At 39.6% G+C, this 20,615-nt stretch overlaps 1 protein-coding gene across 1 annotated transcript in view; it reads right to left on the bottom strand.

Annotated features, from left to right (window-relative positions):
- Nucleotides 1-20,615, bottom strand: part of MAP3K5 (mitogen-activated protein kinase kinase kinase 5) — a 169,883-nt gene that overhangs the window by 32,777 nt on the left and 116,491 nt on the right. Inside the window, exons 15-18 of the mRNA XM_054570020.1 lie at nt 11,728-11,861; nt 5,495-5,622; nt 4,418-4,554; nt 3,375-3,480 (exon numbers count right to left, since the gene is read on the bottom strand). Of these exons, the coding sequence (XP_054425995.1) occupies nt 3,375-3,480; nt 4,418-4,554; nt 5,495-5,622; nt 11,728-11,861 (505 nt within the window). The remainder of the gene's footprint in view (nt 1-3,374; nt 3,481-4,417; nt 4,555-5,494; nt 5,623-11,727; nt 11,862-20,615) is intronic.

Consider the following 20,615-nt stretch of genomic DNA (forward strand, 5'->3'; position numbering starts at 1 on the left):
TGTTGGAGCCCACTGCTCCTTTTTGTTGTCTCTCTGTCTAAAATAGAATTAATGAGAGAATCTGAGTTGTTCTAATATCTGAGTAGAAATCACAACTGACCAACAATATAGTGAATTGAAAAAAATCAGACAATTCAATAGTAACATCCTAACAATAAATTATGCAACGTTTTTATTCATTAGATAATATTTCAAAGAGCACTATCTGCCACTTGTGTTTAATTATCCCCCACTGGGCAAGTGTCAATAAGAACAGGTTTAGTCATATGTTCCTATCTGCTCTCTTTATTCCACAAACGCATGACACCTCATATTTTATATGAAGAGCTGCAAGCCAATCTGGGGAAGTTACTACTAGCTTAGTAGCTAAAACCTTAAATTCTGACATCACTCTTTGTCCATTCATTAATTTATTCACTTGGCTGTTCTATAGTGAGGGCATACTATGGGCCATGCACTGTTCCAGGCATTTAGAATAAAGCTGTAAACAGAGATCCCTGGGCTTGTGCAGCTGACGCTTTTGCAGTGGGAGATAGATAGACAAACTACAGCATAATAAATTAGTACATTATATATTATTTTAGAAAATTGTGTGTTATGACAAAAAAAAAAGAAGAGCAAGAAAAGGGTAGCAGGAGTGCCTAGGGAGGGCTGCCATGGACATAGGGCAGGCCCCGCCAAGATGCCGTCTGAGTTAAGACTTGAAGGAGGAGAGGGACTCAGACCTGCAGATAACTGGGAGAAGAGTGTTACTAGCAGAAACAAAAGCAAGTGCAAAGGTCCCGTGGCACGATGAAGAAAATGTAGGAAGGCCTATGAATGAGCAAAGGGGGAAGAGTAGGAAATGAGGTCTAAAAGGTAACAGACTCCGAATGAAGTCAGAGCTTTGTAAGACCTCTGTCAGAGCTTTGTCAGAGACTTTGAAGTCTACCACTGTAAGGACTTGGGTGTTTTGTTTGCTCTGAAGAAGTGCAAAGCCACTGAGGTCTCTGGTGACAGGGCTTGAGTTATGTTTTAAAGGATCAGTCTGGCTGTGGTTGAGAATAGAGAGTAGCGGGCAAAAGAGAGGAAGCAGGGAGAAGAGGCCACTGAGGTAATGAGAGTGAGAAATGAGGGTGGTAGCAGTGGAGGCAGTGAGGAACCGTTCCAGTTTTGGACACACTGGGAAGGTAGAGCCATCAGGTTTCCCTGATGGACTGGGCGGGAGTGTGAAAAGAGACGCCATGGATAATTCCAAGTCTGGAGGGGCCATCCTCTGAGACGAGGAAAAGTGTGGGTGGAACAGCTCTGGGGGAAGTTAATTAATTCCACTTGGCCAGTTAAGTCTAGTTTGAATCGTAGTTCTATTAGTTACTTAGCTTTGTGTGACCTTGGGTGAGGTATTTAACTTCTTTGAACCTTCATTCTCTCACCACAAGCTGGGATAATGACACCTAAGGATTAGGTATGGACCTCAATAAAATAATCTATGTAAAGCACTTAACACAGCTGGGTATGCAGCAAGCACTCCATAAATGGTGGTCACTGCTGCCTTCCCTCTCATCACATCACGGAGAAGTGAAACACATCAATATCTTTCATCGCATTTCTTCAGAGGTCAACGAAGCCCCCTGACGTGGCTGGCTCTGAGTTAGTGCTGTGAGGCCTATGGCAGCAGAGCAAGGGCTGTACGCCCGAAGCCCTCATGACCAGCGCTGGAGACAGACTCCCCACGTTCGTCACCCATGTCCCTCTCACGTGAGGCCACTGAGAGAAGTACAGGCAGAGGGTTCTGGGGTGAATGCTTTATGACAACTCCTTCAAGAAGTAACAAAAAAAATCTTTTCAAGATTAGCAGAAGATAATAAATTAACATCTTGACCAAGTACGTGCTGAAAGTAGGAATTTTCCTCTCAGAAGTTACCAAGCCCTGACTGGTGTGGCTCAGTAGGTTGGGCGTTGTTCTGCAAACCGAAAGGTTGCAGGTTCAATTCCTGGTCAGGGCACATGCCTGGGTTGTGAGCCAGGTCCCTTGTTGGGGGTGAGTGCAAGAGGCAACTGATTGATGTTTCTCTCGCACATCGGTATTCTCTCCCTCTCTTTCTCCCTCTCTTTAAAAATAAATAAATAAAATATTAAAAAAAAAAAAAGAAGAAGTTACTGAGTCTCGGACACGTCTGCAATGTCTCTTGCTAAACTGTAAAAACATTTAAAGTTACTGATAAGTTGCAATTAATTTTGTTAAAAAAATACATTCTAAATGTGTCTAATTCGTTACTCTGAACTAGGCCAGAGCTGTTGCTAACAGAATGTTCTGAGAAAACTTAGGGAATTTCTCTCTCCGCTCTTCCTCCCAGGCTTCCAGAACAGATACCTCAGCAAGGTGGAGAGAAAGGCTGACTGGAGTAAGAAGGTCAAAGCAGAGAGCAACGGGTATATTTAAGAAAAACAAACTGAAAACAGTACTGAGCTCTATCATTTATAAACTGATGTGACTTGCAGCTGTGATTCCTGTTCTCTCAATTTCCTCATCTGCAAAATGGAGGTACTATCACCTACCTCACAGAACTCAGAAATGGGAACATTTGGCCATTTTGCTTTGTATTAGACCAAAGGCTATTCATTATCTTCTCTTTTCCTAAATCTCCCTCTCTCATAATAATACTCAGAACTTAATCCTTCATGAGAAATAGCAAAATGAAGTGATGAGAACTTGGCATTCAGAGCAGGCTGAAGTTCCAGGTCCCCTCCCCTTAACTGCTGGGCAGCCATTGATCTCTCTGAGCCTCAGTTTCCGCCTGGCTACTGTTACCTTTTTGCAAGTCACTTTGTCTCCACCCTCCCAGGATTCTACTCTAGAGGCAACTAAGTGGCTGCATTGCCCAACTTTGGAGGAGAGCTCTTACCCCACCCACTTCTGAGTTGGTGAGTCACTTCCTCTTTCCGGACTGAAATCCTGCAGTTATTTATGTTGTGAGTAGGGGAAAACACCACAGGGAGTAAACAGAGCCGGAATGAAGGAATTCAGTCCACATAGGAAGTGATTAAGGTATGAGTAAGAATCGGAGAGGTTAGGCTAAATAAATTTTTAAAAGTCTTGTCAGGGTTATAGTGATTTGTAGGCCAACGAGAAGTAATGACATGAAAAGAAGAGCAAATGACAAATGGAGAGTTTTAAAAAAAAGTCTGTAGTATAAAGCACGGAGACTAAACAAGTCACGTAAATACGAGATGAGAAAAGGGCCAGGTCAAATTCCGCATAACATTTTTCAGTAATCATCAAGAGTATCAACATTAATGTTTGCGAGAATGACTACATTTGTCTCTCACATTATGCTCAAACACAGCAGTTATTTCTCTAATACATAAAAGCTGTTATCATTGCAAAAACATACCAGTAAAAGTTTCAGTACTTGGGTTTATGCCAGCAAGCCTCTTTGATGTCCCGAAGTCTGAGATCTTGAGAACACCACTATAGGTATTAATCAACACATTGTCACCCTAGAGAACAGAGGACTTTAATCAACAATGTTATCTTTCTTCCAATACTGTTTATTGTTGGCTCGCAAGTCCAATAAGAGAAAGTGTCCTTAGCAAACAAGGATACATTCTGTACTCTTCATTAACAGTTAATTTCAATAGTGAATTCTTGACACCATTTTTGTTTATATTTTATCAGCTGTTCACAATCTGCTACTTGGGTCACAAGGTCAAACATAGTTCCTAGTTAGAATTTGCTATATTTTACCGATAGCAGGGGTTATCTGTACCTGGTACATGTATAATAAATTCAATTATGATATTCATAATTGCCCAGTCACTTTCTTTTCTATGTTGTTTTACTTCTTTTTCTGGAATATTTACAGATATCACAAATAAACAGTCATTTGGGTTGATTTTAGGGCAGTAATATTAACTTACTTTTCCATAGTCCAGCCTTTGTCAAAAATTGACTAGTCCTGAATATTCTTTTCTTAAAGAGATTCTATTAACTTATCTAATTTTAGTTCGGTCCATGAAAAAAATCACAGTGAGAAGATTTTTTTCCTTCTAATCATTTATTCATTGATTCAATAAATATTTATTGAGCAGCTCCTATGAGCAAGTATAAAAAGATTAACCAGCCTCTATGTGCCCAGGCACAGGGACGGCCTCCTGTTTAACCCTGTCCTGCTGCAGCGGCTCTCACGCAGAACAGCGCCAGGGATGTAGCGAGAGCTCAGTCTTTGTTGGTTGAATGTGGTTAAGAACTTTATTCTTTAAGTAGGTAAGATATGAAAATCAATAACTGATTCAGGGCAGAGTGAAATCTTGTATTTCTAAGATTTATTTATTCATCATTCTAAGTTAATACTGTAACACAATATGGCTTTTGCTAATACAACCATTACCCACCAACGGAACTCACCAAAACAAAAAAAATCCTAGTCCATCCTACCTTTATGTCTCGGTGAACTATCTGATTGTCGTGGAGGTATTTTAATCCTTCAAGTATTTGCTTTGTATAAAATGCAATAGTTTGCTCATTGTCTTTCAGTGGGCCCCATTTGGAACGAAGGAGAGCGGAAAGACTCCCTGTAGAATACACAAAAACAGCAAATAAAATCTAACCCAAATAAGTTCTTTAAAGTGTATTAATAATGTAATACTAATTTAATCTAACATTTATTATTTACAGTAACCCAGGAACTGTACTAGATACTTGGGCTCAAATATAAATAGGCATATATCCAAAGAAACCCAACACACCAATTTGAAAGAGCATAAGGACCCCATGTTCATTGCAGTGTTATTTACAATAGGCCAAGCTATGGAAGCGGCCCAAGCGTCCATCAGTAGATGAGTAGATAAAACAACTATGGGACATTTACACAATGGAATACTGCTCGACCATAAAAAAGATGAAAACTTTACCCTTTGAGACAACATGGGTGGACCTGGAGAACATTATGCTTAGTGAAACAAGTCAGTCAGAGAAAGACAAATACCATATGATTTCACTTATATGTGGAATCTAATGAACAAACTCAACTAACAAGCAAAACAGAGATAGACTCATAGATAAAGAGCAGATGACAGCTAGTGGGGCTGGTTAGGGGGTGGAGGGACTGAGCAAAGAGGACTCATGGACAAGTGTTGTGGCTGCAGCAGGGAGGGTATAAGGGAGATACATGGTAGCAGAAAAAATAAATAAAAAATAAAACTCATTCTTTTAAAAACTTTAAAAAAATATCAACAGGGAAGTATCCCTGCTCTGAAGATGTTCATCATCAAACAGTAAGTAGTAAAAAGCCATGCATTTGCTAATCTTAATCCAAGTCACAGTGCCTGATACCAAAATGGTTCAGATATTTATTTATTGTCTTCTAATCAACTGCAAGGTAATGTCAGATGGCTAAGTTTTCTTTTAACTTAGACAAATTAAGACCTGTAAACTTGTAAATCCCATTCAATTTTACTTCTCTTCAAGGTCCTAAAAATTTATAGTTTTTAAAGAAAGAAAAATATCTCTTACCTCCTGGAACCTGCTCCATGAAAATCTTAATGAAACCATTCTCACTGATAGAACCCAGATACTGGACAATATTCTTGTGCTTCAGGTGTTTATGCAACGCTATTTCTTCATGCAGAGGCTGGGAGTATCTAACAGACATGCAAGTGTCAATTAGCTAATTATGTAGCCAGACTTTAGTGTACAGATTTACACAATATAAAATGAAAACATCAGCTAAATATGCATATATATATTTGGAGCCATGGTAGGGCCTGAGGGGAACTGTGCCAGGCACTATTCTAAGCCTTTTGTATATATTAACTCATTTCTCACAACCGCCCCATGAGAATGTACTATTAAATGACCATTTTACAGATGAGGAAACTGATTCACAGAGAATGACTAACTTGCCTAAGACCTTAAAGCTTGTACGTGACAGAGTTAATATTTGAATCCAGGAAAACTGAAATCATCCACATAGCTCACTGTCCACATTTACATACCTTGGGCCTCATAACATAACTTTATTATGGCCTCTTTGACCTTCATTCCATTGGCCTCATCACATGACTTTACTATTTCAGGGGACTCTTGCCCAGGAAGATAAAAAACTGTAAGTAACTTTAATGTTCATTCCAGAACTTAGTGAAAGGCTTATCAACTCTTCAGCGAAAAGCATAAAACCATTTATATCTCAATTTTCCTTGAGCCCTTTGCCTTGAAATCCTCACATTACTGTCTGCCAATTCTATTATATTGGGCTTTTAAAAATTCAGTCCTAAGACTCTACACTGAAAGACAAGCTTTAAACCAGACTTCAAAATCATGTACTTGGTATATGTTGTTTTATCAAATTATAAAATGGAAGTATTTCATGTGTCTGGAACAGACAGAAGAACACTTTTGTTGACTATTTTAGGTACTATAAAATTTGCAGACTCTCAATGGTCTTGAACCCACTGTGGCTCTAATTTAGTTATTGTATAACTAACTATGGTAGGATGTCAGCAATGATAAAGAGAGTATTAAAACTATTACCTAACTTTTTTCTGCTGTAAAATGAAGGGTACAGGTATGAAAGGCACTAGCTGCCAAGACATATGAAGTATAAATCTGATGCCTCATAACTCACTTCAGTCCTACGTGCAAGAAATGCTCAGATATTACAATGGCAAATCCATATAAGCAGAATGGATTTTTTGAATGTCAAAAAAAAATACCAGAATTGATTAGTATTGAATAATACTATTTTCATGAACCTTTCCAAGATAAACTATAAACTAAAGCAATATCAAATTACAAAAATCCGAATTTGTTTAATTTAAACAAACTTTTATAAATTGTGATTTACTCAGAAAATTGCCAACAAAAATTGACTTTTACACATTTTATCTTCTTTTAGAATAGCTCTAGGAACTATGAAGGCAGCAATTAAACTGAACCTTTAGACAGATCAATTAAGGACATTATCATTTTGATAACTGCTTGAATGAGATAACACGAGAAATACCAGTGTAGACCGTTACCAAAACGATACTTCAGTAATGACTCTCAACTATGAAGACATCTGCAAGTTATTTTTCCCATGGGGTTTAAACACTTTAATTAACATTATTTGATAAGATTGCTCTTAATATGCATGAGATAAACTAGTGGCAAATATTGGACCTTACTGTACAGATTTAGGAAATAAAGATGACCAAATAACCTTAATCAAGTGACTCGCTTGGTTTGTGATGAACCAAAGGGTTCCCTCCTCCTGACCCTCTACTGAAAATCAATTGACTGTTTAAATGTAAAATCCTAGAGAAGTACACATGTGCCTCCCCGCAACTTCCACATTATGCAACCACAGACTAACTCAAAAGTTACAATAATAATCAGGATTCATCCTAGCTAAGAACTCCTCTCCAGTATGGAAATGATTAGTAACACCCAGCAATTCTCACTAAATATAAGTGACAGTGTAAGTGCTAAGCACTGCATGAGCATGAAATTATAATTTGTTCAAGTCAATAAACTATGCTTATCTATGGGAATTATATCAAAATCCTATTTCTTCTCAATTAGCTGTAACAATGGAAAGAAGGAATGATATCATGAGTGATGTTTATATATATTCTGCTTTGAAAAGTTACTCATCTATTCCATCTCCAGAGCACATACTCTGAATCAAATTCGTAATACAACCATCCAAACCAGGGGTTCGTTCCCACAACGGATGGACATTTGCATCTCTTGGCAGCCTTTTAAAAAATATCACAGGCCCATCCCAGAGTTTTTGGGCTGGGGCCTGAGTGTCATTGTTTTTAAAAGCTCCCTAGTTAGCTCTAATACATAGCTGGGCGGAGAATAAGTTATCTAAATAAATAGCTCAGGGGTGTGTAGAATGTAAGGAGCAGAAATCAACCTGAGATTAACAACTAGTTGGGATTATGACATTGTACTCACTACACCTTCATCTAATTCCACTTTGATTCTCTAACACAGTGTTTTCAGAGTGTGCAGGAAACACAGAAGAGGCTTTTTGTTGCTATGATCCTTCTTTACAGATGGCAATGTTTAGTGTATGCTGGATCATGCATTATTCACACTCATCCTACTACCTTAGTAATTATCCTAACTGCTATCGTTTAAAGTCCGCATCCTCTCCAGATCACCTAGATGGAAATACCCTTGTGTGTTGTACCTTACAATAACATGACAGACTTGATTGCGATCTTCTTTTATAGGTAACAAGAAGGTGCCCTGAGGCAGCTGTTGAAGAGAATGGCCTATCATGCATATATTTTTGAACAACCCACATTATGCCAAATGCATTGTAATATAACACGACCTTTGTTGCTGTTGGTGTGCCCTGTGTGCATAGTCACAGTTGAATAGTTATAAAGATGATTTCAAAAGTGGCTTTCTTCCAAGCCCATTTTCCTTGAGCTCTTTGCCTTGAAATCCTCACATTACTGTCTGCCAGTTCTATTATACTGGGCTTTTAAAAATTCAGTCCTAACACTCTACACTGAAAGACCAGCTTTAAACCAGACTTCAAAATGATGTACTTGGTATATGCTGTTTTATCAAATTATAAAATGGAAGTATTTCATGTGAGACACAGAAACAGGCCATGTGACCCCACACCACAGAACCTACTTATGTTCATCCAGTGGTGGCAGGGGAGGGATGTTGCTAAAGATAAGTGCGTCTGCTGCAGCAATTTCAGAGTGACACCCCTTTAGGTTTTCTCTTGTTTCAAAAATCTACTCTATGTATATACTATGTAAAAACCTATAGGAATAATTAACAAAAATTTTAATATGACAAATTTATATGTATTACTCTAGGTATTTAATGAATAATTTCTATCACCGTTTCCTAAGAATTTATGAATATGTCTCATGAATTAACCAAGAGGAAACTCTACAACAATAACATAGAAAACATGAAACCATACCTATGGCAGACAGCAAGAGCTGTGTGCCTAGCAAGTATCTGCTCTTCCTCTTTCTACGATTTTATTTGGAGAAATAAATGGTCATCTAAAAAGCTGTTGAGTTCCTAAGCCTCCCTTGTAGTTAGGAGTGGTTACTTTTGGCTAACAAAACAGAAGTAAAAGTATGCTGGACATTTTTAGAGAAGTGTGTCTTCCTTTTTCTTCTTCTGGCCTGGAATGCAGATCTGGAAGCTGGAGGGCGGGTGGCCACCTGTGAACGTCAGACTACAGACAGAGAGGCAGAAAGACAGCCGGGACCTGGGACACTGCTGGCATGGGAGTGTCTTTTTCAGCTGGGGGTAGTCAGAGAAGGCCTCTCGAATGGCTTGAACTGTGAACTGAGAACGAAAGGATGAAAATGGGGCAATCCTGCCACTGAGCTTGGGGAATGAACCTCGGTGTGCCTTACGACGGGGGTCAACGTGGCTGCAGTGGAGGTAGGCAGGCCACGGTGCAAAGCAGACGTCTATGCTGAGGGTTCTGGGTTTTATGCTGGTTCCAATAAAAATCCACGGAAGGGTTTGAAGCAGTAGTGACAAGATGTGACTTCAACTTCAGAAAGATCTCTGTGGCTTCTCTGAAAGGGGATGGAGTTGGGGTGGAAAGAGTGAAAGCAGAGGCTAGTTAGGAGGTATATGCAGTAGGGAGCCCTGGTGAGACCTAAAGGCTTAGACTAGAGTTATGATGGGAACGGAAAAAATCAGAGTATCCTGCAGAGACTGAGACAACAGTACAACTGGCTGATGAAGCAGATGTGAGTGAGAGGAAGAGGAATCCAAACAAATCCTAGGTTTTTGCCTGAACAGCTGGATAGATGGGGCAACCTTAACTGAGATGGGACTACTTTAGGTAGAGTAATACGGAGGTAAAAACCCATGGTTCAATTTTGACCTTGTTAGCCTCCATGAGCCTTTCAGACTTAACAGGTGGAGAGGCTGGGCAGACAGATGACCCAGGAAGCTTAGGAGAGTGTCCTTTCTGAAGAAAACGGGACATGTGACCCCACACCACAACACAGGAAAGTAGTGGACTCGAGGGCAGCCTAAGTAAGTCTGTGATGGCCTGGCATTGAAGTTTGGCCAAGTAAGAACTATAGCAACAATAGATTCAATCCAATCCTCTTTCAGAGTTTGTATGCACAACACATAGGAAATGTATACAGTTGACTGTAGGAGCAGTATCTTATAGAGAGAAGACATAATAGAAGCCACGAGGTAGCAGAAATCATGAGATCAGGAGAAGGAGAATTATTGGCTGGAGAAGCAAGTGACAGGACAAAACATTAGAGCTGGAAGCAACAGAAAATCCTGTTACCAGAGCTGTCTCTCCCCAGCATGGCTGTCTTCTTTCCAAGAAGTCCCTACTATGCGTGGTTCATACCATTTCTTCAAATATTTCTTCTTTTTTTCTCTCTTTTCCTTCTGGTATTCCCAGTAGACATATGTTACACCTCTTGTAGCTGTCCCACAGTTCTTGGATATCCTGTTCTTTCTTTCAGTTTTGCAAGATTCTATTGACATAGCCTCAGGCAGCGACTGAACCAGGCATCCAGCCCATCAAAAGCGTTCTTTACTTATTACAGGTTTTTGATTGCTGGCATGTCTATTTGGTTCTTTCTCAGGATTGCCAGCTCCCTGCTAACATTGCCATCTGTTCTTACATGCTGCCCACTTTATCCAGGAGAGCCCTTAGCATGCTCATCACCACTGGTTTAAATTCCTGATGTGATTATTCCAACATTCTGGCCATACCTGAGACTCGTTCTGATCCTCGCTCGGTCTGCTCAAACTGTGCCTTTCGCCTTTCAGTATGCTTTGTAATTTTTGTTGAAAGCCAGATATGGTGCAATAGGAACGGGAGGGAGCTCCAGGAGGGAAAGCGTTCTACGGCCCTGTGATTAGGGCTCAGGCTGTTAGCGAGCCTGTGCCACTGGGCTGTGAGTTTCACCCGCACTTCTCAGGCCACCCCTTAACCCCCTCAGGTGGGGCAGGACGGACAGGAAGGGCTGCATTGGGTGCTTCCCTTCTCCCAAGTTGGTTAGGTTCTGATAACACTCCAAGATGTTAGGCCCTGGTAAAAACAGTTTTTCCTGAGGGCAGGCCTTGTTAAGAACAGAATGCTCTGGCATATTTCAAAATGGCTCCTCCCCCCACCCACCGCCCTCCCCTCAGAAGTATGAGGGGATTTTTCTCCTATATTCACGGAGGAGCAGGTAGGACTCCTGGAAGCAAAAACTCAAAAAAGTATGGGACTCCCCTACGATGTCTCTCCTATTTGGGGGCAGTGGCTTGTCCTGCGACCTTACTTCTCTGATGGATCTAAGAAGAGCTGTTATTTCTCAGTGTGTTTAGCTTTCTATTTGTTGTCCGGATAGAGTGATGACTTCCAATCTCTCTATGTGCTGGACTGGAAACTAGAACCTCTGATTCAATCCGTTTCAGATAGTGCTGATTCCCCATCTAGCCATGTGATAAGCCAACTGCTATCCGACATAGCCTGGGCCCAACATACACAGGGCCATGCTCTCTTTTACTCTTCAGGAGAGAGTCCTGACCCTGTTACCTCAGAGATGCTGTCCTTTCCTACCTGAGTTTTGTAATTGAATCAACGAATGATGCAGCAGCTACACCTCACAGGGAGCTAATTAAAACAACAGAATTTTCAGACAGTTTCATTATTTAGAATATCATCAGCATATTTTCAAAAAGACTAAAGACAACCCAAAACACCTTAAAACCCACCTTTTTATTAATCACAATTACTATACCTGCTATCTCTCTCTGGGATTTCCTTAATAGCGATTCTGACCTGGTTGCTCAGGTCTCGACCTGCATAGACTATCCCGTAAGTGCCTTTTCCTAAAATGACTCTGTCGCCATTTTCATCATATTCATAGTCATACTACAAAAGGAAAAATGGGGAGAGAAGATCAAAACATTAGTTGCATTCTACATTTGGAACATCAACTTTTTCCAAGAGCATTTTTCCTTATTTTAGCAGATGGCTTTAACAAGGGAAACAGTAAGATGATATTCTAAAAAGCAGCTTCAAAGACCAAAAGAAAAGAAAAAGACACTTTCAACATAAATCAGATAGTGTGCTGTTTTCATAACTGTTACAAATACAGTGCAGACTATGTATTTAAATTTGGAAAAGAGGTTTTTTTTCAAAGGCCCACTTGGATTCTTTTACACACTAAATCCTACTTTTCATTGATTCTAGATATACATATAATTAGCATCAATATCTATCTAGCTAACACATCTAATTAATCTGTCTTTTATTTTTCAGCTTCCAGTGCTATTCAAGTATTTCACACTCTACAAGGAGAATAAAACCACTGGAAGGTGTTGGCTAAGAAGAAAAATTTGAAGTCTCACTACCTGACAATGATAAGGTAAAGATTATTTTTACATCGCCCCAATTCCCCCAGACTAAAACACATTTTAAAAATAAAAAGTAGAGAGGGAGCATCATCTTTTATGTAAAAAGGAAGTATCTACAGTTCTGTACTCCTGTCAAGCATGTCAGTCAAATATGGAAAACTGGATCAAAATGAAAGGAATTTAGAGGGCATCTGGTAGAGACCTCCCCAGTCCTGGAGGTATCATCCAGAAAGGCATAACATTTGTCTCAGACTAGAACTACAGGATGCAGGGCCGTCAAATGATCCAGCCATGTCTCTAGAAATCCAGTATAAAACCAACAGGCTAGTAGAAGAGATCACAAGAACGAGCTCTTTCTACTGGCTACATTTTGCTGGAGCATAAAACTGGCAGCCCACCGCTATATTCAACACATGGAAGAGTTTGACTTGGCCTATAAAAAATATTGATTTCTAACATTTATAGGTCAATAAATCTAACATTAATACTGACAAATAACCCCAAAGAAGACAATGATCATGGATTTTTACACTCACATCACAGACTTAAAATATATCAAGCAGAGCTGGTAAAATTACAAAAGAAAGGGAAGTGATTGTGGGAGTTGGGGGGTGGGTTGGGGGAGTGGGACGGGTGGAGGAGGGTAAAGGGGGTAAAATTGACACAACTGCAATAGAATAAACATGACTTAAAAATTTTTTTTTAAATTAGAAAAAAAGAGTCAAATCTAAATCATGATAGGTTTTAATAGAACTATTTAAGAAACTGATATATCCAGATGACAAATTTAATATAGAGCCCCTAATAGCACAATTAACAAATCTGACATATACACAGAGAGCCCTGGACTCAGACATAAATTCCTTTCACACATATATGAAAAGCATATAATAACTGTTTACATATTCGGCCACAATGAAAATTTCAACAAGTTCCAAAGAACTGATATTATAAAAGAACATGATCTTTGACCACAGGATATTAAAAATAACATAGCCAACAAATACGTTTGAAAACTGACTACTGCATTTTAAAATAATCCATGAATTGATCAATGAAACAATTGTGGGAATTACATAATAGTTAAAAAGAATGACAGGGAGAGCATTACATATCAAACACCCATAGATATAGAAGTATGTAGGTGAAAATACTCATGGCCTTAAAGAATTGCACTAGAAAACAAAGAAAAATTTTAAATGATTAAATGTGTCAACTCAAAGAAATATGGAATGAATAATATATTATTGTCCAAAGATAGTAGAAGGGGGTTTCTGGTTTTGGTAATACAGTAGACTAAGTACCTGAAAATATTCCTGCTATAAAAATCTAGATAAAATAAAATATATATATTTTTAAATGCCTGCCAGGATTACAAAAAAATAAACAAGGCTGCTAGGAACTAAAAAGGAAATGGAAAAATCACCAGGTTCTTCTAAGAACTGATGTCCCTGTAGCCTATGGTATGGAAATGGGGTAGGGCTTTCGGTCTCATTAATCTAGGGCAGGGGTTGGGCAACATTTCTGTAAAGGACCAGATACTCAGTATTTTTGGATTTGTGGGCCACATAATCTGTGGAAACTACTCAATTCTGCCATGTTAGCGTGGAAACAGCCCAGTCGATATATAAACAAATGGGCACAATTGTGCTACAATAAAACTTCATTTACCAAGAAGTGGCACATTGGATTTGGCCTTTGGGCCACTGTCCGCCGCCCTTATCTGGGACATTAGTTTTACTGCCCATGAGGGGATAAGAAATGAGGCCTAGTGCCTACACTAGGCGAAGAGCTAGGGCACACAAAACCAGGGTCCTTGAAAAACTTTAATTTGCTGAAAATGTATATTAGAAAAATGTTAGTCCATTGTACTAGGAAACAAAAAGAAAGCTTGTCTGTCTCAGACCAAACTCTGAGTGGAAAGAAATGAGTCTCCTCTGAATACTTTCAACCATAGGCTGTCCCTCATGCTGCTGGAGTTCAAACCGACATTTATAATACCCATCACTGGTCTTGAGCTGTGGGACATCCCTGGAATTTCTAGCAGAAACAAAGCAAAAACATTTCAAAGGGAGATACCCTTAATTCAGGCTGTGCAGGATTCTCAGTAATGATGGAACACTGAAATTGAATCCAAATATTTTAAATATATTAGGAAATAATTCACTAAGTGAGAAATAAGCCATTAGTAAGAGTTAGCTGATTTGACAAATATCAATCTCTAAAACTTTGTCACATTAAAAAACTGTATATTAAGTATATTTAACATAAGAATATAAAATTAAAAATAAAAAAATAACAAAAGGATAAAAGATACTTTAAAAAATGGACAGGTTTGAGACAGAATCAAATATAACTTCCAGAAATTGAGTCCTAAATAGCAAGAATAAAATATACAATCAGATATACTATAGGAAAACTACAAAATATGAAAAGCAATGAGAAGAAATTCAAAAGGAAGCAGATTAAAAGGAACAAATTACCTACAGAAGTAGGTAATTACATCACTTTGCAGACGCCCTGGCATACACATTCTCTACTTACGACACCACTGCTATCGAGGACGAAGAAGATGTGGGGGTATGTTGTTACCAGCTCCAGTTTATATGTTTCTAACAGGTTTCCAAGTCTTACTAGAAGGCAACGAGGCTGTACTGTCTTGTGGAAAACTATGACCAACATCATGCCGTGACTGGGTGAACACTGACCTCCCTACCGTGGACACTCTCTGGCTGCGGACAGAGGCCAGCCTCTAGAAGGGAGCTGTCTCCTTCCCCAGCGGCAATCCTGGGTTCCTAGGTACCCAGGGGTACATCAGAGAATACTGTTACTCTGGCTGCTAACGGAAGGCTAAAGATCATCCTAATCTAGGGCAGACAGCCAGGTATGTTTTCAGGTGAGAGAATTGAGAACAAGGCTCATTGAGCAATTTCCACAGACTAGGAGATAAAACTAGGTTCCAGCAAAGAGGCAGTAAGCACAGGCCAAAAATGCCACCTGAAGGAGCCCAGGTCTCCACACCCATTCTTATGGCTGGATTTTCTGTCATCCTGTGCCACACATGCTGGAAATCCTCTAGCGCGGACTCAGGCCAGCAGGATGCAGGGGGCTGGGGCGGGGACCAGCACCAAAGCTGTTCGTCCTTGCTGGTGCGTACTCTCACAGGAATGAAAACCTGCACCCTGAAGCTAGCGCCGCCACCACCTTATGCGATTAAAATGCTCTGTAATTTAAAAGAAAAAAATAATTTTCAATAACCTACCTCATTTGACGGTCATAATAAGCTTGTGTCATATATGGTAGGGAAGGCCTATAATTAGCTCCAATTTACAAATGATCAGAAATATCTTTTCAGTGAAAATATGTGGTTTAAACCCAGCTCATAAGATTTCACATTTTGTGTTCTTTCTGCTATAGGGAAACATTGTTATAGCATGAGAGCTTATAATGTTTCCAAATGCCTGTGCTGTAAAGCTGTTCCAGTGTACCATCAATGTCCACGGGACATCCATATGCTTTTTCAAGCAGACAGCTGATCGACCTCGAGTGGCCATCTTGGATTCCATTCTTTCCTTTTCCTTGCTCCCCATACCAAACTGATTGCCAAATGCTGCCAGGTTTATCCTTACTGCTATGGCCCAGATCAGGTCCTTCTCACATTTCTTCTGTACTAATTCTACAGACGCCTAAAATTTGTTTTTAATTAATGTATAGTTGGCATACAATATTGTTATTAATAGTAATACAACATGGTGATTTAACATTTATGTACCTTACATTGTGATCACTATCATATGCCTAGTAACCATCTGTGCACAGTGTTATGATATTATTGACTATATTCCCTGTGCTGTACACTATATCCTGATGACTTATTTATTTTAACTGGCCTCCCTTTCCCCTCCTCTCTGTTGCCCTGTTCTCCAATTCATTTTCCATTAAGTTGACGGTAAACTTTCCGAAGTCCAAAGTTCCAAAGGGAGCCTTCGATGTTTGTGCAACTGTCTCTGTTGTACTGGCTCCTCACTACTTTTAGGATCAAATCCAAACTCCTTCACACATTGTAAATATCCTTCAGGATCTTGCTGCTGCCTCTGTGGCCAACCTCTCTCATCAACCTCCTCCAAAATCTCTCAGCGAGGTTCCCAAGATCCTCCTGCCTTTACACATGCTGTGTTTTCTACTTAGGTGATTCTGCCTCATCCTTCAAAAACAAGCTCCAGAAAGCTTCCCTGAAGCATCCACTTGAACTTCAAAATCCAGTTTAGGTTCTGGTCCAATATGTTTCTAAAGCTGTCTGCACTTACTCTTTCATGCATTTATCACTCTTCTTTCCCTTGCCCATCCCTGTCTGGACTCTGAGCTCCTTGAGAACTAAGACTTTATCTTTAATTGCTCTATCCCTAGTCTTAGCAATATATGGCTTATAATAGATGCTCAGTAATTATTTGCTTAGTTAATTAATCAGGCTTTAGAAAAATTAATATGAACCCTTTTTTCAATCAGGTCCCCAAATAAGACATTTAAAGTCAGTATTGCTTTATTTTTGGTTGAAAGGACTTTGCCACAGATACTTACGTAGTATCTCATGGTGAAGAATATATAAGCCTAGATGAAGCTGCTCAAGTTTTCATCTCTCTCAGAAACATAAAGGATAAAAGGACTATTCTTTTAAAAGATTATTTATGAGACATAGACTCCTGTTAGAAGTGGTCACAGTAAAAATCAAAAGTGACTGAGTAAGACGAATGTGACTGAAAACCATTCCAATGGGTAGTTGCTGCTTGGTTCCTTTTTATCTCTTGTTTCTATTCCTATAAGGAGCCTGGCCTAGCCCTAAGGACAGAGCTGGGCCAAGAGCCAAGGGAAGGCAGGGATGTTCAATGACACAAATGGAAAAAAAGGGGGGAGGGGAAAGGAGTGCTTTCAAAAATAAGAGATAGTATTACGCTGCTTATATATTTTACATTCTATTTCTATGGCAATAGACTAGCAAATCTGGTCGTTGCTATGGGTAACGGCTGCATTTTGAAGCAACGATGGGAATACTTCTAGAAACACCCCTCTATTGTTGCCTGCACAGAACAGTCTAAACTGGTGCTGGGAAGAACATCAGTGTAGGAAGACAATATTGACAAGACTAAATGACAAAGTGATGACTCACTTAGTCCTTGTGTGGTCAAGAGACCAACAGTAAAACAACCTTCTAAGAAGCCACGCACTTCCCTCTGTACTTAGTTACATTAACTGGGCAGTCACCTCAAAGACCCAAGTAGTAGCTTTGTTAATTTCCAGTATTGTCTTAACATATAAATGTGAAAAATATAACCATTAATAATATCAACAGAGTGCTAAAAATGCTGCAGGTACAAATATCAAGTTTGATCTCTCCTCCCTGAGATCTTTACTCAAATATTACCTTGTCAACGAAGTCTTCCCTGGCTTCCTTGTCTAAAATTGCACACTCCATTACAATGTGACTTCCTAATTCCTTCCTTGCTTTATTTTTCTCCTTAACACTGATCATTATCAAACATACTACAAATTTTACTTATTAATGTTGTTTATTGTTCATCTTTCACTAGAATGTAAGATCAACGAGGGCAAGGTTTTTTTTCCATGTTGTTCTCTGCTATATTGCCAGCACCTAGAACAGTGCCTACCACATAGCAGGTATCCAATTAATATTTGTTGAGTGAATTGATGAAATACACTTGGACCCACAAATGTGAAATCAAGATTATTTTAAACTGAATGAAAACATCTCAATAAGTAGCAGCTGCAGAAGAAAAAAACAAACACCTTATCTGAACTTCTTGTGTTGACTTAAGCAAAGCCTCTTGAAACTACCGCTGCCACAACCCCTCTCCGGGGGGTTTAGGACCACTCACACCTGGATGAAAAATTACATAGACAAAACCTTTACAAAACCTTCTGTACCTTCCACTTGTTTCTCATTAGCTTCCCACCATGTGCTTGCCCTTGAAGTCCTACTGAGGGCTTTTCTTTTTAAGATAAACTCTAGCTGTTCAGGCACCACTTCTTTGTATGTTTCCATAAATTAAAGAAACTTTCTCTTTTCTCTTGTTAAGGTTTTTTGTCAGTTAATTCTCAGGCCCCAGTCACTGAACCTAAGTTGGTGGAGGAAAAACTTTTTTTTTTCTCCCAACAGAATGAGTAATGAGTTGACACCCATATCACACAATACCTTGTGACATACTTTCTCAGACAGAGTGGTAACTGTGAGTATTCAGCTTCAGAGCTGGACAAAAATAGAAAGAGGATGCTAAGAAAAACACACCAGAGTGCTACTTGCTGACTCCAAATTGATTTAGATGAATTCCTAACCATAATTCACTGTTTGTGAGGCAAATCATCAGAAAAGGAAATGATATGGTATTTCATCCTCCTGAAGATGCATGAGTCAAAGGGAAGTCTTCCTTTTCTCTTGCTTGTCGCCACTCCATCCCACAAGGGGTCAACTTTCTCCTCATGCACACTGGACACTGTATGAACAGGTGCACAGGGCCAGCTGCTGTGACTGCCTCAAGCCTGTGCCAATCACAAGCCCACTTGTGATAAAACAGTCATGTAAAAATGCATATAAGTAAAGAAGGCTGTTGGGGAAAAGGGAGAGAAGGAGGGAGGGGCAAAAAGAAGGAGGGATGGATGAAGAATATATGTATGTGTTCGGGAGAGGAGTGAAGAGGAAGACATGACATATTTTATATTGACCACCCAAAGTACCTCAGTAATTTTTTTTTCAAGAAAATAAAAGGAGATGAAAAGAGAATATGTTGATAACAGCTTGATTATGGCATTCATTCTTTCATTGATTTAACACTGATTAAACAACTTTCAAAAGCCATTTTACTATTATTCACTCTATCCCCTCCAATCCATATCCCCCTCCGCTCAGTTTCAGATATTGTTTAAACAATTCTGGTTTTGTTACCCCCACCCCCAGCTTCAAATGTTTCCGAGCCTCTGAGCCTCTTGACTTACTTCTGCTTGGATGCCTGGCACCATGCAAGACTATGTGATTGAAAGGGGAATAAGGCCACAGTTCAGCCTTGGCATGTTAACAGTCCTGTGCAGGCTACCGAATCACAATGCAGCAAGAAGAGTTAGGACAGAGGAGTGGGCAACAATGTCATGAGAGCAGACAAAAGTGAAAAGCGTTGAAAATGATTCAAAACAATGATATGAGTTGGATCTCAAAAAATTAGAATGCAGTCATCAAGTAGGACAGAGCAGAAAAAGCATGTGGAGTTGGGTGTCTGCACGTTAAGCCCGGAGGCAGGAAAAGCTTGGCTGGCTGGAAAACAGAAAGGAATTTGGCTTTGCTGGACCTCTGGGTGCAAAGGAAATGGTTACCTTACAGCCAGACAGTTAAGAACATGGTATGGTGTGGAGATCTTCTACAGAGTAGCATCAAAGGGTTATAATTAGTGGAGTCACAGGATTACATCCACATGAGAGACCTGTCTGATGATGACAGAGACAGTGTATTGACAGAGGAGAGAGGCCACATGGGAGAGGATGAAAACCGGAGATGGGGGAGTGACACAGAGAATGAAATGAAAGGCTGGAGGAAAGACTGGCTGTGAGGGTGAGAGAGGCTGGAGAAGCAGCTTCTCTGAGATGCCTGGCGTGGGTTACTGGGTAGGTGCCCTGCTCTTAGTGAAGACATGGAAGGCTGGGAGAACAAAAATAGGGACCACAGCTGGTGAGTGTCAGGACCCTTCTGGTGAACTGTAATCAGCTGTTCAGTAATTTCAACATAAACTTATTAATACATTAAATTATTTAAGATATGAGTTCATAATCCTTCCATGTCAAAATACAGCCTTGAGTCAAATGGCTTTGAATCAAAAGTTGTTTCTCTTTCTGTTTAAAAATAGAAGAGTCCTCCAAAAGTGGTATTGAGCTGTATTCGAAAAACCTTGTACAGTTTGTACTAATCTTGAAAATTATATAATACATGAGCTTGAAAGGGACATTTAAGATCTTCTTGGTCAACTCTCATTTAAGGAATGAAATCATCTTAGCCCAGCAGGAGTATACATTTTGTCCAAAGTTATAAAGCTGGCTGTTGGCAAAGTTAGAACCGGAGCTCAAGGCTCCTGTCCCATGCACGGGGATTGAACCAGAGCCAGGTATGATCAGAAGGAGGTCTGACCGTTACCCAAAGGAGACAGTTTCTCCCACTTACACCACAATTACACCACTTAAAAGAAAGCATGCTATTCAAATCAGAAAGAAAAGC

The sequence above is a fragment of the Pteronotus mesoamericanus genome, unplaced genomic scaffold (assembly GCF_021234165.1).
Source record: "Pteronotus mesoamericanus isolate MK-2021 breed Mesoamerican mustached bat unplaced genomic scaffold, CSHL_Meso_final contig_20, whole genome shotgun sequence".
In the NCBI taxonomy this organism is placed as follows: Eukaryota; Metazoa; Chordata; class Mammalia; order Chiroptera; family Mormoopidae; genus Pteronotus; species Pteronotus mesoamericanus.